Source organism: Cariama cristata, unplaced genomic scaffold (assembly GCF_000690535.1).
Source record: "Cariama cristata isolate BGI_N322 unplaced genomic scaffold, ASM69053v1 scaffold27105, whole genome shotgun sequence".
NCBI classification, from domain to species: Eukaryota; Metazoa; Chordata; class Aves; order Cariamiformes; family Cariamidae; genus Cariama; species Cariama cristata.
In genome coordinates, this window is record NW_009619664.1 from 17,675 (window position 1) to 36,249 (window position 18,575).

The 18,575-nt window shown below is 40.2% G+C and overlaps 1 protein-coding gene across 1 annotated transcript in view; it reads left to right on the top strand.

The window, feature by feature from the left end:
- Positions 1–18,284, top strand: part of ARID1B (AT rich interactive domain 1B (SWI1-like)) — a gene marked incomplete at its 5' end in the record, with an annotated part of 35,802 nt that extends 17,518 nt beyond the window's left edge. The window contains 9 exons of the mRNA XM_009701335.1: positions 1,924–2,062; positions 3,373–3,545; positions 5,207–5,357; positions 6,368–6,484; positions 8,056–8,152; positions 9,744–9,746; positions 11,410–12,199; positions 13,050–13,180; positions 15,176–18,284. Of these exons, the coding sequence (XP_009699637.1) occupies positions 1,924–2,062; positions 3,373–3,545; positions 5,207–5,357; positions 6,368–6,484; positions 8,056–8,152; positions 9,744–9,746; positions 11,410–12,199; positions 13,050–13,180; positions 15,176–16,888 (3,314 nt within the window). The remainder of the gene's footprint in view (positions 1–1,923; positions 2,063–3,372; positions 3,546–5,206; positions 5,358–6,367; positions 6,485–8,055; positions 8,153–9,743; positions 9,747–11,409; positions 12,200–13,049; positions 13,181–15,175) is intronic.
- Positions 18,285–18,575: the final 291 nt, after the last annotated feature.

An 18,575-nucleotide genomic window follows, 5' to 3' on the forward strand; every position in this document is an offset into this window, starting at 1 on the left:
TGTTTACTTACATGGTTCTAATATAACAAGATGGTATGTGACAATGTGTGGCTTAACTCAGAAATGCTTTCAACCTTTTTAGAAGTAATCTAGAATTGTATTTAAAGCTCAAGGGCTGGAGAATGATCCTGGCTCACTCAGGGGTCATATATACAAAGGGCTCATTTTATGTGAATGTGATTTTTTTATTATTATCATATGGATTTGTTTTATTATCGCACTAAAGCCTTCAGTCAACTGTAGCATTAGTTGTTGCAAATGTTGTTGTTACTGTATTAATGCAATCAGAGAGCTTTTCTTAAACTTTTTTTGAACCTCAGTACTATGTGAGCATAATCCAAACGTGCCTCAGAAAGCTGAGGACAAGAACAGTGTGGTCTACACAGTGTGGATTTTGCATACGCGCTTGCTACTGCGACCGATTTCCAGATAGTGGAACCTGTGTTACAGATATAAATTAAGCACGTATAAAAAAGGTGTTCTTCAGTTAAAAACAAGCTCTGCCTGTCAAGATGACGAGTGTTCTAGGATTCTGAGTCAATTATAAACCACTCTCTCTTTCACATACGGAAGCAAAGCCCATACTGCTTGTTCCAGTTTTCCCTCTAACAGTAATTTATAAAGTTTTGTTAATTGGTTGTTGAATGTAGATAGTCAGGCACTATAAAATGCTTACGTGACAGTTCATAAAAAAGAAGGACCTCTCAAACCAAAGCCATGTCTTTCTGAGTCTATTAGATTTGTGAATTTTTTCTGTTGGTAATTTTTTTCCCCAATTGCATCTAAAGATTTGAATCCTAGAGGTTCTCCTTGGGTAGAATTTCTGCTGCAAGGCCAATCAGATCCAAGGCTTAGACATTTTTACAAATTCCCACTCACCACCTTCTACTTCGGAAAACTACTACATCCGATCTTTGAGGTCAGGGAGTGTTTCTCCTCAGTAGTCATATGAAAATAGTAACTTCAGTGTCTGCTTTAAAAGGCTGGTCTGGATGTATTTTATCATTAGCTTGTATGATGTATTCACTTAATGCCCTTACTACTGCTCAGTCTCATCAGAAAAGAGCAGTACAGGCTTCACTGCGCTTGTTGTCATCAAGCATATAGGTGTTTACCATGGTTAAGGAGGACAGTAGAGCAGACACTCTATCGCTTTCTCAGATCTCAACATAGAGGACTTTGCAGATGAAATAGATGCTTTGCAGAATTAACCTGGTCTTGTTACATATGCTCTACAATGACCCTAACTACATTTTGTTAAGATGTCCATTGCTATTTTTACAATTTCATTAGGAGTGTTAACTGTAGTCCTCTGTTCAAATTCTGCTTTCAGTGATCACTTTCTTCTTACCCCAGATTGTCTTTGCATTTCTTAAATACAATCTTTTGCCACACTGTCTGAAAGATGGCACAGGGTTGCCGTGTGCCACGAATCATTTGCCATGTTTCACCATGGAAATATCTGCCTTTATGGGTAAATGAAATTACGAGTTTATATTAATACAGCAGTTAAAATTTGTGAGGAAAAGCTTCTGGCTGAAATTTCCCTTACAAACGTGTGTGTTATGACAGTGATTATATAAAGAAGCTATGCCAAAGAACGACCTTCATTTACTCTGTTGTAAACTGTAGACAATTAACTTTGTATCTCTGACCTCTGATTTAAATGATCTTTCGTCTAGATGATTTCTATTCATGTTGCTTCAGGCAGCAGATTAAATTCATGGTTCTAGGAAAGATGATGGCTATTACTGCACAGCATATCCTGATCTCAGAGGATTTGAGAGAAGTTACAAAGTACTGAGATGCATGGTATAAGGAGGCTTATGAGGGGAAAGAACCAGTTTCTCTCCTTGGTGTTTATTATTTCCACAGGAATTTGGCTGCTACCTTTTAATATTTCCTTTTTATTTAATTTCCCAGCTAATTCTGGTTCCTTGCAAGGCCCACAGACTCCACAGTCTACTGGTAGTAATTCCATGACAGAAGTGCCAGGCGATTTGAAGCCCCCAACACCAGCATCAACACCTCATGGACAGATGACACCTATGCAGGGTGGCAGGTATGAGAAGGGCTTTGCTTCATTTTTTGTTGGGCTGGTAGTTCTACAACAGTTCAAGCCGGTCTTTCCCTTTCCCAGCTGCTTGGGCACTCATCTCATTCTGTGGTGAACTGGTCAGAGCCTTAAAAGCAGCAGAAAATTATTTCTTTTTGGAGGGGGGAGAGGGAAAGGGAGGAAGGAATAGAAGCTGCATGAGCTTCTAAACACCAGAGGAGGATTGGGCAAGCACCAGTGCAAAGTGGGGCAGCGAGTATGTGAAGAGTGGGGAGGAAGGCAGAACCCAGCAGCTGCAGTTTAGAACCACAGCCTTCCTTTCCTTGCTTCCCCTGTCCTCCTGCGGTACACAGCTCCAGACAGTCATGCTCAGGAAGGAGGAAATATGTGGGTTTAAGGTGTTACTTAAATGCAAATTATTTAAAGCGTATTTAATAACAGTGGTTGAGATAGCAGAGGGTTCATCTGGATGGACCAAGAGATCCCTTTCAGTTCTATGTCCTGTAAGTCACACAGACTGGCTTAATGTGAAGGGAAGCCTTCTCACTGTTCGTTAAGGATCCTTAGCCCACTGAAGTCCAGCAAAAAGAGTCCTTTACAAAACATAGCTGAAGGTTCTTCTTTTCCTCCATCTGTAATACTGCAGAGAGGATAACAAGAACCTTTTTTAATCATCTTTAATTCAGATTGAGTTTTCTTTCACTATGTAAAAAATTCTCTTTTGCATTAAGAATAAATCTGATAGTTATCAGGGAAGCTCTATTTTCCAAGCCAGATTTTTAAGGGCTTTAGAATAAAGTTGGCTGCAACCATAAAGGTTAGTGCCTCTCCATAACAGTAAATGGTATTTGGGAGGTAAATCAAGTGTTGCTGTTTAGTCTTTCCTGTAGTAGGAGAGCAATGGTGCGCTTGGTAAATTTGAAAGGTAATAAATATGAAACTGATAAAAAGTAATACTATTTTGACACAGCATATAATTAACCTGTGGAGCTCACTGCCTTGGGGTAGTGAGGTGAGCAGCTCAGTGAAACTTCAGAAAGATTTGGACTTTTATATGCGTAATAGGAACACACACAGTGGAATTAGACTAAAAATTCTGACCTTTAAGGTAAGTAGCCAGATAAGCTTGGGGAAGAAAATGGGTAGGGTTTTTTAATCATTGTCCATTGTGAAAGTGTTTTGCACCTTCCTTACATGTATCCTGCACTGATCACTGCCACAGCATCATGGGCTAGGTCGATTATTAGTCCACTCTGTTTTCACAATCCTAATGAATACGTTAATGATGTTAATGCCTTCTTTTTCTCCTCTGCCAGAAACAGCGCAGTTAGTGTGCATGATCCCTTTTCTGATGTAAGTGATTCAGCATTCCCAAAGCGAAACTCCATGACACCAAATGCACCATACCAGCAGGGAATAAACATGCCAGATATGATGGGAAGGATGCCATACGAGCCGAATAAAGATCCTTTCGGTGGAATGAGAAAAGGTATTTTCTTTGTCGGAGCTTAAATGTTCTTCCCTGCTTCTATGTAATCAAGATGTTCTAGTCATCAGAATGAGCTTTTTTACTTTTCTGATTTTGCCATTGATAAAATGGTATCCCTGTAGCAAAAAGAGGTGCAGTGCAATTGTGTTCATTCTGGTCTGGGAATATTTTCCCCTGTCAGAGTCATACTGTTTATTTTAGACTTAACAGAATCCTAAAAATGCTTGTAGGAATACATTTCAGGAAATGGCATAAATTCATAGGGTTCGATTTTATGCAATGCCGTATGTTTCTTGAAGGTGCTTAGCTACTCTGCAAACCAGGTGCTGGACTTCAGTGTTAGAATGTGAAGTGGTGAAGCAACATGCCTGGTTGTAGTGGGGCTGAACCAAGAATTCACTGTGTGGAACTGAGCAAGTCTCCTAATGTTTTCTGTCTCGGTTTACGTATTTTTGAGAATAGGAAAGCTAATTTTTTTCTCACTAGACAGGCCCTGACAAAAGGTGATAAACACACTCAAAGTTTGTTTATTTTTAAAAAGCAAAAGTTAAAATTAACGTGAAACCTGACTCTTGTCCTTTTGGGCACTTAACTTACAGATGGTTTTGTGGATATTGTAAAACGTGCTTAAGATGATTCAGTCTTGCATGTCTCGTATATAGGAAAGTGGGAGGAAAGAACACAAGCAGGGCTCACAATGGCTGCAAAGAGAAGAGCAGATGGAGGAAATTAAATTAAAGTGGAAACTGAAATGGAGCAAAAGGGAGGAATGGGAAGAAGAGGTCCAGAAATCAGAGGAAAAAAGATACATGATGAAGTGGGGAGATGCTTTAAAATAGATAGTTAATCTGATGTGATTTTTTTTCAAACCTTCCCTTTAAATCCTTTTGCCTGGACTGTGGACAGCATAACACAGTCGGAGGAAGGGAAAACCCACTCTGCCTTAGAGTCCCTTTAGGTTTTATATGCAAGTGAGATTAAGTGGCTTTATTGCACTCTGTCGTACATTTCACATGTATCCTGTTGAAACAGAAGTGTCTTTGTTCAGTACCTACTGTGAGGGACTAAAGGGTAGAGTCTCTTCCTCTATTTGCTTGGGGATTTATATCTGATAATAGTGGTCAACCTGCCTTTTCTTGGACCAGTAGAATATGACCCTCCTGCTTGAGAAGCTACATTAGGATGGATACAGTACCGTTTCCATAACTAGATTATGGTATACATGTGTGTATGAGGGCTTTATGGGAAAAAGAAGAGTCTGATTCTGACAGCTTTGTAATCCAAACTAGGAGATTTGCTTTCATCTGTTTTGTACGGTTTCTGTTTGCATTCACATTCAGCATTGTTTGGGGTGAAAAGAACAAGAGCAAGTTCATCTTCAGCTATGAAGACTGCAGGGAAGAAGCTGCCTGGTGCCTGATGAGCTCAGTTCCGTGGGATGAGATTACTTTCGTCGCTTGCAGCTCCTTAATATTATAACCATCATCATGGTAGTGGTGCTGCTTCATGTGTTTTCATCAGACCCTGGAGAGCTTGTCAGACACCAGCTAATTCTCCTTGGCAGTGTTAGGGATTTGAACATTATTTTAAAATACATCATTTAATAGAAAAATATCTTCAAACACCCAGAATAATATATTTAATTTCCCTTACTGTTGCAGTGCCTGGAAGCAATGAGCCTTTCATGACCCCTGGACAAATGCCTAACAGTGGAATACAAGATATGTATAACCAGAGTCCATCTGGAGCAATGTCCAACATGAGCATGAGCCAGCGACAGCAGTTCTCGTATGGAAGTGGCTATGACAGGAGGTGAGTTGATCTTCAGGAAAAAGCAAAGCCCATTAGTGAAAATGATCCTCTCTCTCCCCTTTTCATTTTCCCATTGCACCTCACAGAGAACATAGCAGCCTACATTCCCTACAGCATCTTACTGAATCACTGGGAGTCAAACCAGTGGTAGTGACCGAGTCTAGCTGTTCATAGAAGTGAAAAAGGAGGAATTGTCACACCTTAGAAGTCACTCAAGATGCAGCAGATCAGCACGTGGGTGTGTTTGACAGCTGCCTTCAGCTGGCGGCTCGGCTGGGCTGGGCTGTGATGGTGTAGAGTAGCGCCTGAGTTAGTCTTCTGGCCATGTTTTCACCTAAACAGTTGTTGGTGGGCTTTTTATGAAAACCAAAATGCACAGCCTAAGTATGGCTGGTTTGTGGTCTGTTAGTGAATTGCTTTTGGAGTCTGGAGTCTGTTGTCTGAGCTGTAGGGGCACCAGTCTTGCAGTGTGTCCATCAGGACCCTCCTAAGTTTGTCTTCCAGTGAAGTACACAAAGCTAATTTGGTCCTCTTTTATTTATCCTGGGAAAGGCTTTGGGGGAAAAAAAAAAAAATCAGTAAAATCACTGATGTTTAAGCATTGGTATAGCAAGCAGAATGGTTTGGGAGTGTTTGGATTATATTAAGTATTCCAGTACGTTTTGCAGCTCTGGCTGTATTCCTGCTTTTACTTTCATTAGGCTGTGTACTTGAGCTTCCCTTCTTGTTTCCTGGTGGTAGCCCAAGTGGTACAATGTGGGTCTTTTAAGTGTAATGGCGGAGCAGTCTTCAGTCAGTAGTTTGAAGTAGTAGACGTGTAGAGTAACACGAGTATAATTGTGTTGTTCAACAGGTCACATTGCTGGGGAGTCAGTGAGAGTAAGGGTTCCAGTGGAAGGTGATAAGTCAAGAGAATGTTTTCTTTAAGGGGTGTGTTTTGTTTTATTTTGTTGGCAATTTTGGAGAATAAGTGCTTTTTACGGAATGAGGTTTCCTTTGTCATTTTTTAGGTCGGATCATGGGCTGGGTCCTGAAGGCAGTATGGGACCACCTGGTCAAAGCAACATGGTGCCTTCAAACAGTGACCCAAGCATGTACTCTCCTAATCGTTACCCTGGCCAGCAAAGGTGAACACTGATTTCTCTGTTTGTAATAACTGCAATAACCAGCTAACGAGTGCTAGCAGCTTCTGTGAGAGCACATAGACAGAATATGTGGCCTCTTGGTGTGTTACTTCTGTTTTGTCTGTTCTTATTTAGGCTTTTACCATTGGTTCAGTTTCTTGGGCGGGGGTGGAGGCTTGGGTGAATCAGTTGACTTTTTGTAGCCGTAGAATCAGAGATTAGAAATATTTGTTAGAAAAGGAGTATACATCTTACCTTCTGTAGCTCCCTGCCAGCACTGAACTGGAACGTATTTTATAGGCCCATGTTCTCCAGAGCAGCATTAAATGACATCAGTTCTGAAGCTTCCACAGTTTCACCTGGCTTGTGGTTACCCTGTGGCTAACAAATTGAACATTTAGAAAGTGTTCCCTTATGTATAACATACGTGTACCTTTACTCAGTTTTATCTTATTGCATGTACCATCTTGGACAACCGTAGACAATTCCCGTCTGTTCTTTTAACTGGCATTAGGTAATTCCTCTCCATCCATGTCATAATTTTAGGAGATACTGAACAGCTATTGCTTTCACTCTGGTCAACTCTCAAAAAATGTGAGTTTTCTATGCTTTTGGAAAAATTAGGTCCCATTAGTTCTTTTCTGATGTCAGGTTCCCCACTCCTCTCTTTCTCTGACTCTCCCTGATAGATTACTTCCATAATTATACTCGAATTGTAGATATGTTCTCACTGGTAATGTACAGAGAGGAATTACTGACATATTAGTCCACAATACAGTGTTATTTATCAATCTTAATACTTGTGTTATTTATCAATCTTAATACTTTCCAAGAACTTCATTTCAGCAACCTAAATTTCATTCAGATGTACTAAAATATTGCAGTTGCATTGTAGGGCTCCTCAGGGGTCTTAAAGACCACAGGTAAGTTTCCAAGCGCAACACAAATCTGCCTCTTATGTGTATGCTTCATTATATAGCTTTAATTAAAAATTACATGAACATTAGCAAAATTATGAGTGCTGTTTTTACTCAGTAATGACGTATTTAAATGTTACATATTGTAATGAAATTTGTACTGGCTTTCATTCACTATTGTCAGACTAAAGTCACGATTTCACTTTGAATTGGCAGTTAACTGTTGATTATATTCTTAAATAATCCAGAAAGTAGCTTGCTTGGAGACTGACTTGTTAAAACACAAGAATTTTGACTTGCAACCTTTGAGCTGTATATCAGATATTTTTCCACCTAAGATGGGTTCCCAGCGCCTGCAGCTGCCTTTCTTGCCTCTTTGCTGACTGTACCCTATTCCCATTCCCGACTGATGCCTCTGAATCTCTCTGTTGCGTCTTCACTGCTTCTCCTTTCTTCTGTCTGCTTTATCTCCTTCCTTCCACTACCAGCTCCAGCAGACCTTACTACATCAGGCTCAGGACCATACCACACTGTACCTTCGCCTTGTTTCCAAATGGCAAATATGTTCCGGGTGCCCGATCATCAGGGTACTTTGCTTTTCCTGGTGGCTTGGAAATTCCAGCAGTTCTAAGTGTTGATTTGAATGCTTCGTTTTAGGCATGAACCATACGGGCAGCAGTATCCAGGACAAGGACCTCCCTCAGGACAGCCACCGTATGGAGGACATCAACCTGGAATGTACCCACAGCAGCAGGTAGGAGAGGGGAAAACAGCTGTATTCATAATGTTTGTTTAATAAATGTCACCCCAAAATTCTGTATACATTAAAAAAATTGTTTATACAATGTATGTCTTTTGGCACAGAGGAGCACTGTAGTTCAGGTCAAAATCAGCGCATATGGACAAACAGCGCATGTGGAGCTATAGGAAAATGTGTTCATTACACTGGAAGAGTGTAAATTTTAACAGATGTTCTGTGGCTTTGGACATGTATCAAGTGATTGTCCCAAGTTAATAACCAGTCGACTGGGAAAGTATAATCCGTAGGCTAGTAAAGCGATGCTGCCTCAATTCCAGAAACAAATCGGAAAGCTGCTTGGCTGGCAGGTTGAAGGGCCCTGACTTAATGACATGCAGCCAAGTGAACCCAACAGAAAACTAGAACAAAATAAAACGTGCAGCGCTCTCAATTATTTAGAATGCTGTGGTAGGTCATAGGAGATACCTATCTTTTATATAGATCAGACGGCATATTCCCCACGTTATCTCTAGTGATAGTGTTGTACAAATGCTTGAGAGAGAACTTTATTGGTGTTAAAAATAAACATTTCTACATTCTAGCCTCCCAAACTGTGTAATAACTTCGAAAATACAAATTACATTAATTAATAAGATTTTTTTTTGGTTAGGTGTATTATTAATACCTTGCGGGCAAAATCCCATCTTATAAGTCAATAGCAAAACTCTGCTGACTTCAGCAGCATTAGAGTTTCATTCTGCATGTTACTAGTTCATTTCTAGTCATACAATAATTAAAGTTGATGTTAACTTCCAAAATAGAAAGCATTTCCTTGTAATATAAAATTAAGATGTAAGCTAATTTTCAGCCAATTTCAGATAGTCCTTTTCAGTTTGGGATAGAGTTTTACTAGGAAATTTGGGGGGGACACGACCCAAAAGATGAGATCTGAGGTTGCACTGTACTGAAAATGTATATAAATTTCAATTTCGTAGTTTCTTGCTTATCTCTTCGGTTCGTAGCATCCCTAAAATAGCATAATCAAAAAATTGTTTTGTTGTTCTTTATGATGAGCATATGCTAGCAGTCTAGGTGATTTAATGGGGAAATTGCAAAGATGTATAACAGAACAGTTTGTGATATTCCATGCTAACGTATGCAGGGAATATATTAACTACTTGTTCATTTAAGCAAGGAGACAGCTAGAATTTGTAAAGATATATTTGGCCCTGTCCTTAGTGCTGTTTACATGCTTTGTACACTGACTCTTGAATGCAAAATGCATTAACGCAAAAAAGCAGTGAAGATTGAAGGGCAAGGATCCTGGCTGGCCTCAGCCTCTCCCTCCCACTCCCAGAAGATTCCACTTCTTCATTTAGTTAGCGATTAGGTTGCCACTAGCTTATTTTCACTTTCCTAATCTCACTCAATAGTGGCCCAGGAAGAATGTGAAAAAAGGCCCTTTGGAAGCTTTACCTGCAATCTGAAGGTTCGGGAACGACCTGGGAAGGTGCTTGGAGCGGGAACTCCTGGGGCTAACGAAGCACTTTGAGCCAGGTTTTTCAATTCCTGTACAAATGCTCGCACCCCGAGAGCTATTATGCAGCAGGTGACCTGTGTTGGTGTCTTTTTGTCTGCTGCGAGGTCTCAGAAATTGCACATCCCTGGCGGAGAGAGTCACGCGTTGCACAGCCTGGCTCCTGGCAAACCTTTACACAGGAGGGGGAGTTCAGGGGCATCGCAGTCCTCAGCACTGGGTGCCGTTAGGGATGTGACCACTCTGTACACAAAAGCGCTGAACTGCTTTTGAGGAGGCACATTCTTCATTCCCAAGTGTCTACTTTAAGCGCTCTGAGTCACCGTGGCAAAACAAACACCACTTTTTTAGGTGTGGCAGCTGCCAAGCCAGTTCTTAATGTATAAATTGGCCCCAAGGGTAGAATTTACTACAGCAAGTAGTTTATGTAAGGCTGAAAATAGGTATTTCTCAGATAGCCAGGCAGTTCTATAGCAAGATTAAAAAAAAAATTACTTTCATACAACACAATAGTTGTGGGTTTATGTGCACCAGAGTTGGAAGATGAGTTTATGAATCCCAGAGCTGTTTTAACTGACCCGTATTGAATACATACAGAATTTTGTCTGGTCTTAACTCTAGTACATTAGTATACATTGTGCAATATGACTGAGCTACAGTTTCCGGGGGAGCTGTAACTTTGAATTTGCCATAGATCATATATTCAAAAATCACCCATTTAATTCACATTTTTCTGCTTCAGGGCACTCAGTGTGGTTTGAACTGTGGAACAAACTCCCACAGGAACTAAAGACCACTGCAAACCTTACCACCTTCCCCTCAAACTGCAACATGTCTTTTTTTGTTCTGCTGTCTTAAACATAAATACATACAAGCTTGTGTGATTTAAAAACAACTCGGCTCCCCCACAAGGTAAAACAGCTTACCTCACACAACATTCCCCACTTGAGAGGATGAGAAACAAAGAGGGAATAAACCAAAGGCGGCAGCTGTTAGTTACATTGCTTAATTCATTACTGATCAGCAGGGTAAGAACCTGTATAAACTAGAACAGAACATTTGGATGTGACCATTTGCTGTAATAATCTCACAGTAAATTAAATGTGATTAGGATGATTTGGGAAGAGGGATGGTTGCCCAAACAGGCCTGTGTTCCTGGGAATTACACAGAGTAGCAAATGTAGCAGAATGTTTTCTCCACTAATAAATTTACTGTGTGTAGCCTATGCCCTATCGTAAGATGCAGTGTTTGAGACGTGCATGCTTGCAGCATGTCTGGTTATTTTAAGAGTTTACTCAGTGCTTGTCTCTTGAAAAGATTCACTGAGTGGTTTTGAATTTTTGTAAGAGTTTTCTTCTTAGTAGACTAAGCATAAAAAAGAAATTAAAATATTTTAGTTGTTGAGGACCATTGCCTTTTCATGCATGTCTGAAATGACTGGAGGAATTTAATCTGACAGATAGGAAAGGAAAGGGAGAAAATGAGAGCAAGCGTAAGAAATTTAGCCCAAGGATAAGTTTCCTTTTAGTATTGAGTTATAAGCGCAACAAAACAGAGGCTTAAAAAGCAAGCACTGGATCAAGCCTAAGCATCGCACTGTGCGCCTGACTCTGGAATCAGCACGACCCCTCTAGAACTAAGCGCCTTCAACTTTCTCAATGAGCTTTCAGCCAATATATTTGTATTGTGTATGGAGTAAGAGTGATGCATCTTATTTCCAACATTTTTTTTCAGAACTATAAGCGACATATGGATGGCATGTATGGGCCTCCAGCCAAACGCCATGAAGGGGATATGTATAACATGCAGTATGGCAACCAGCAACAGGAAATGTATAACCAGTACAGCAATGCGTACACGGGGCCTGACAGGAGGCCCATGCAGGGACAGTACCCGTATCCATATAACAGGGAGAGGATGCAGGGCCCAGGACAAATGCAGCAGCATGGAATACCTCCCCAGATGATTGGTGGCCCCATGCAGTCATCGTCCTCCAGTGAAGGTCCTCAGCAGAACATGTGGCCAACACGCAATGATATGCCTTACCCTTACCAGAACAGGCAAGGTCCAGGAGGCCCTGCACAGGCCCCACCGTATCCAGGGATGAATCGTACTGATGATATGATGGTACCTGACCAGAGGATAAACCACGAGAGTCAGTGGCCTTCTCATGTCAACCAGCGTCAGCCTTCTTATATGTCATCCTCAGCCTCCATGCAGCCTATCACTAGACCTCCTCAGTCATCCTACCAGACGCCACCCTCTATGCCAAACCACATCTCTAGAGCTCCAAGTCCGGCATCCTTCCAGCGCTCTTTGGAAAACCGTATGTCTCCAAGCAAGTCTCCTTTCCTACCCTCCATGAAGATGCAAAAGGTTATACCCACAGTTCCAGTGTCACAGGTCACAGGACCTCCGCCCCAACCACCACCGATTAGGCGAGAAATTACCTTCCCCCCAGGCTCTGTAGAAGCATCCCAACCAGTCTTAAAACCAAGACGAAAGATTACCTCAAAAGATATTGGTAAGCATCAAAACAAAAGCCAAATGGCAAAATAGGTTGGGAGAAAGAGACTTTGATTGCCTTTACATTTTAAGACTATTTTGACAAATAGTTAACTTTGGTAACTATAATGTGATTGTCTTCACTAAAAATGTAATAACATACGCATCAGTAAGGATGATGATAGGTAAAACTCATCCCAGACAATCTGACATGAAATTAAAGCAATATTTTATACGGAGACCTGAGGTCTGCAGAAATGTATTAAAAATGAAGCTTGCCTCAGATTTCCAAATCATATGTGTTGAAAGGTCCTTCAGAATGTCTGATAAATCACCAATACAACATTTAGCTACGCAAAGCTTTCTGTTCTTGTTCTATGGAAGCTTGTGCTGTTCTGCTGTGTAGTTACAGTCTCTGCCTCCTTTGAATGGCCCAATTATTCATTATGTTATTATTATATACTATTATTTGTCATGTTTGTTTCTCCTCCTGTTCTTTCTCGGGTATCTTCTTAGCTTGAATTCCTGTTACATTTCATACATTCAAGTTCCCACACTCCTGACAGAGTATTCCACCTCCTGATTATTTGGTTTGGTCAACTTCTCCAAGTTTGTACGATTATTTTGGCTTCAGCAAAGTCAGGAAGAATTGCCCTGTTAAGATATTCTCCAGTATTAAAGCTGAGCAGCAGTTACAGAAAACCTGAACAGGACTAAGTGGTGAAAGGAAGGTCTTAACCAGTGTTTCAGTAACTTATGTGCTTTGAGTTCTGCATCCTCAGAATGTCACAGTTTAATCTTTCAGAACTCATTAATGGTCTCTGAAGATGTACTAATAGTGTTTTACTTCTCCCCCTTTCTTCCTCCAGTAACTCCTGAGGCCTGGAGAGTGATGATGTCTCTTAAATCTGGTCTTTTGGCTGAAAGTACCTGGGCGCTAGACACTATTAATATTCTTCTGTATGATGACAGTACTGTCGCTACTTTCAACCTCTCTCAGGTAGGTGGGAAAGCAGTATACTTCCCAACTTCCCAAGGAAAAAAAACAGAAGTAAGATACCTCCAAAAATGCTGATGTCCTTTAAAATTGATTATAATCAACGTAAATTTGAATATTGCAAAACTGCCCTTTTTTATGATTGGTAACAGTGAGCCATAAGAGGTAGCTTTAGGTCAAATAGGAGAAATAATAACCCTGAAAGAAAGGTGTCTCTTGTAGAGAGGAGCACGTAGGAATGTAAGAATTTTAGCATGGACAGAAGACTAATGTGTAAATTCACACTCCTGATAGTACACGGACAATCCCAGAAAACAGCAGTATACTAGTAATCTTGCTTAACTTCTGTTTCCATAAAAGGCTTTGCAGAACTATATTAAATTGATTTGAGGCTGTCTTTTGGTGACTGCTTGTCTTACTCAGTAGCTCCGTACTGGGCTGTGGGATATTTTTAATTGCTTATTTTCTGTTTGGTTTCTTCTTCCAGTAAATTAAGTTTGCACAGAAATACTAGATTGACAATTTAAAGGCTAAAATCCACTGTCTGTCCACAGGATGCAAGTAACACAGGATTTAACAGTGTGAGCTGTTGCCTCACCACCTCCCAGCATTTTTCAGCCCTCCTCTAACCATTGGCCTATTAGGTGGTAGTAATAGATGGCATGCTGATAACACACATCATCTAAAATTTGTACAAATTAAATATTCAGTTTCTCTGCTCCATTCATTCCTTGGTTACTAATAGCATAACTCATCATTTTTTAAATATAATGACCTTTTTTTTTAAATACAGACACAAATGGTACATTTCATCCCACCTAACTTTAGAACTAGAGATATCTATAGCATGATTCATCTCATTCTGAAGTAGAGCTCTAAAATAGGTTGGATGAATCATACCCTCGAAATGGCCTGTAGAAGACCATTGATTATAAAAGGAATCTAGACAATTAGGTTAGGTGTGTAACTGTTGCGAGTGTTTGAAGTTGTGAGGTGAATCTCCTCTGAATTCTATTAGAAATTGTATTAAGGCAGCCTGTGCAAGTTGCACAGAATACCAGGCATATTTTAAATATATTCTTTTTTGTTACTTTTGCCTTGGACTCTATTTCCAATGGCAGTCAGGACTCTCTGTGATCACTGATAATTCCTGCAGTTCATAAGAATCAGTTTGCTCTTAATTCTTTGAGGGTTTGGCAATCATAAGAGACTATGGAATGGACAAAAGGATACATTTTGCTGAAAAAGTATTAGCCCACGATTTAAAAAAAAACATTAAAAGCCAGACAATCAGGCTGAATACATCATAACTGTAAAGAATTTTTAATAATAAAGCCACCGACAGTAAATTAATACCAAGTCCAACTACTGCCTTTCCATAAGAAAGTGATTACAAGTTAATTAAGAGGATTAAACCTAAATGAAAACTGCTTCTGAAGGGTGACTTACAGCACCAGGCTCCAATAACAATTTTTAAATATTGCCAGGCAGAAATGGAACTATTCCGGTAGAGATGGGGTGTTAATCTTGGATGTCAGTACCTAGGCCCTGAGCTGCAGAGTCCTACAGGACAGTTGGTTTTAGGGACTGGGAGACAAAGGAGGAGAGGAAAAATTGTAACCTTTAGGCAGCTAATAAAAGTACAAATTAGAAAAACTGAGTTAGAAACTCCAGTACTCTGTACAGAAAAAGAATACTAGACACTTCCAAAGGGACAGAACAGCTAGGCTAGGTGTCTGCTGTAGCTTAAAGGAGACGTGTGAATAAAGTTCTGTACTTCTGATAGCTGTTACAGTTTAAGCAAATGGAGCCATGACAGTTTGACATTATATATACTGTTTTGACAGACGCTAGAAGAATGTCCTTTGGTTGGACCTAGCCACATGTCCACAGCAGGAGGAGGGAAATACTCACAGATGTATGCATCAGTCTTCCTAATAGAATTCCATGCAGACAAAAATACTCATCTGATTTTTATGTTCTTTCTTCTCCCCTCAGTTGTCTGGATTTCTTGAGCTTTTAGTAGAATATTTTAGAAAATGCCTGATTGACATTTTTGGAATCCTTATGGAATATGAAGTGGGAGATCCAGGCCACAAAGCACTTGATCACAAAGCAGCCAAGAAAGATGATAGCCAGTCCTTGGCAGAAGATACTGGAAAAGAGGAGAACGACGAATGTATTGACTGTTTTGATGAAGATGAGGAGGAGGGGGAGGATGAAAAGGTAGAAGGAGAAGAAAAGAGCATTGTTTTTTCCACTCCTGGTGCCATTGCTGATCCGAGCGAGAGGCCAAAACAAGCCAGTAAATTTGACAAGCTGCCAATAAAGATTGTAAAGAAAAATAACCTATTTGTTGTTGACCGATCTGACAAACTTGGACGTGTTCAGGAATTTGATAGTGGACTTCTCCACTGGCAGCTTGGTGGTGGTGACACAACTGAGCATATCCAGACTCACTTTGAAAGCAAGATGGAGATTCCTCCACGCAGGAAAGCCCCTCCTCCCTTGAACTCTCCAAGCAAAAAGAAGGACCTCGAGGGGAAAGGTGACTCTGAGGAACAACAAGAAAAAAGTATAACAGCAACCATTGATGATGTCCTCTCAGCTCGGCCAGGAGCATTGCCTGAAGACTCAAACTCTGGTTCCCAAACAGAGAGCAGTAAATTTCCCTTTGGGATCCATCAAGCCAAAAGCCACCGGAATATTAAACTGCTAGAGGATGAGCCAAGGAGCCGGGATGAGACTCCTCTATGCACCATAACTCACTGGCAAGACTCCTTGGCCAAACGCTGCATCTGTGTGTCAAATATCGTCCGTAGCTTGTCTTTTGTGCCTGGCAATGACACCGAAATGTCCAAACATCCAGGCTTGGTGCTGATCCTGGGAAAGTTGATCCTTCTTCACCATGAGCATCCAGAAAGAAAGCGAGCGCCGCAGACTTACGAGAAAGAGGAAGAGGAGGACAAAGGGGTGGCCTGCAGCAAGGATGAGTGGTGGTGGGACTGCCTCGAAGTCTTGAGGGATAATACATTGGTCACATTAGCCAACATTTCTGGGCAGCTAGACTTGTCTGCTTACACAGAAAGCATCTGTTTGCCAATTTTGGATGGCTTGCTGCACTGGATGGTGTGCCCGTCTGCAGAGGCACAGGATCCTTTTCCAACCGTGGGGCCCAACTCGGTTCTTTCGCCTCAGAGACTTGTGCTGGAGACCCTGTGTAAGCTCAGTATCCAGGACAATAATGTGGACCTTATCTTGGCCACCCCCCCATTCAGTCGTCAGGAGAAACTCTACGCTACTTTAGTTAGGTACGTTGGGGACCGCAAAAACCCGGTCTGCCGAGAAATGTCCATGGCACTCTTATCGAACCTTGCCCAGGGGGACACATTAGCAGCAAGGGCAATAGCTGTGCAGAAGGGAAGCATCGGAAACTTGATAAGCTTCCTGGAGGATGGGGTCACTATGGCCCAGTACCAGCAGAGCCAGCATAACCTCATGCACATGCAGCCTCCGCCCCTGGAGCCGCCTAGCGTAGACATGATGTGCAGGGCAGCCAAGGCCTTGCTGGCCATGGCTCGAGTGGACGAGAACCGCTCAGAGTTCCTTTTGCACGAGGGTCGTTTGCTGGATATCTCAATATCTGCTGTCCTGAACTCTCTGGTTGCATCTGTCATCTGTGATGTACTTTTTCAGATTGGGCAGTTATGACATAAGTGAGAAGCCAAGCATGTGTGAGTGGAGATTAGAGGGTCACATATAACTGGCTGTTTTCTGTTCTTGTTTATCCAACGTAGGAAGAAGGAAAAAAAAAAAAAAAAAAAAAAGAATCTTTGCTCCTCTGCCCCATTCACTATTTACCAATTGGGAATTAAAGAAATTATTAATTTGAACAGTTATGAAATTAATATTTGCTGTCTATGTGTATAAGTACATCTTTTTATTTTATTTTTTTTAACCAAAGTTGCTGTCTAGTACATTCAAAGGTCACACTTTTTTTTTTTTTTTCCATAGATTATCCTTTTCAATGTTCTTTTCCATGTTTGTATTGCATATTTTTTGGGAAGCGAACTAGTGACTTTTTAAAAAAAAAAAATGTTATGGCAAACCATTGTATGATGGGAAAAAAAAAATCTCACCACTTTGAAACAAAAAAGTGAAAAATAACCAACATACCAAGTTCCTGTGTGTTTTATTTTTTCAAATAAGGAAAAAATAATAAAAAAAAAACTTGTATACCATCACCCAAAGCTCTGTGCAATAGAAGATTCTAGTGATGTAGGTGTAGGGGATCAAGGAGGGTGTCAGTCAGTAGTCAAAATACAAAACGATACTGGTTTCTCCTCAGGAGAAATGGTTACATTAGGCTAGGAGCAAAACAAAACAAAAAAGTTAAAAGATTTTTAAATAAAACCTGATGACAAACATCAATTGCTTCCTCACCAGAACTGTCTTGTCTACATCTGTTTTTTTTTTTTTGACCTTCCACAATGACAGTTCTTCACAATTCCTTTAATCATTTTTTAAAATATTTTTTTATTGCCTAAGGGCCGTGATGTATATAGAAGTTGTACATTAAACATACCCTCATTTTTTTTTTTTTTTAGTACAAAGTTTTTAGTTTCTTTTTCATGATGTGGTATCTACAAAGTGATAGTAGAATTATTTTTTCTTTCATTTGGGCCATATCTCCAAAAAATAATAAAAAAAAAAAAAGAAAAAAGAAAAAACCCAACACAGAAAACCAACAACTGAGGGTAATGTACAAGTTTCTGTATGTATAAAGTCATGCTCTATTTCGGGAGAGCAGCCGATCACAATTTGCTTTATAAATCAAGGTGTGGAAATGGTTACGTATGGATTGATTTAAGAAAATGGTTACCAGTCTACAGACAAAAAAATATATACAGGAAAAAAAAAAAGAAGAAACACAACTTCAAAGATTTTTCAGTGACAAGAATCTGCATTTGTATTTCAAGATAATGTAGTTAAAAAAGAAAAAACTTGATGTAAATTCCTCCTTTTCCTCTGGCTTAATGAATTTCATTTATTCAGTATAAAATCTTTATATGTTCCACATGTTAAGAATAAATGTACATTAAATCTTGTTAAGCACTGTGATGGGTGTTCTTGAATAATGTTCTAGTTGCAGTGTGGGATATCAGCAAGCAAACTAATTACAAGAAAGAGCAATAATGATTATTCTCTTTCCCCTACTTTATTATTATGACCTTCAAATATGTTACGCTATTGTATTGCAGCAACTTGCTCTCCTTTTAGAAAAGCCTTCTCACATCACAGAGAAGTGTTTTTAATTATTATTTATAAAAACCACAGAGCCTCAAAGGGGACAACCTGGCTGGCAAACGATAGTTCTGACTCTGCAGGTATCCAGTCT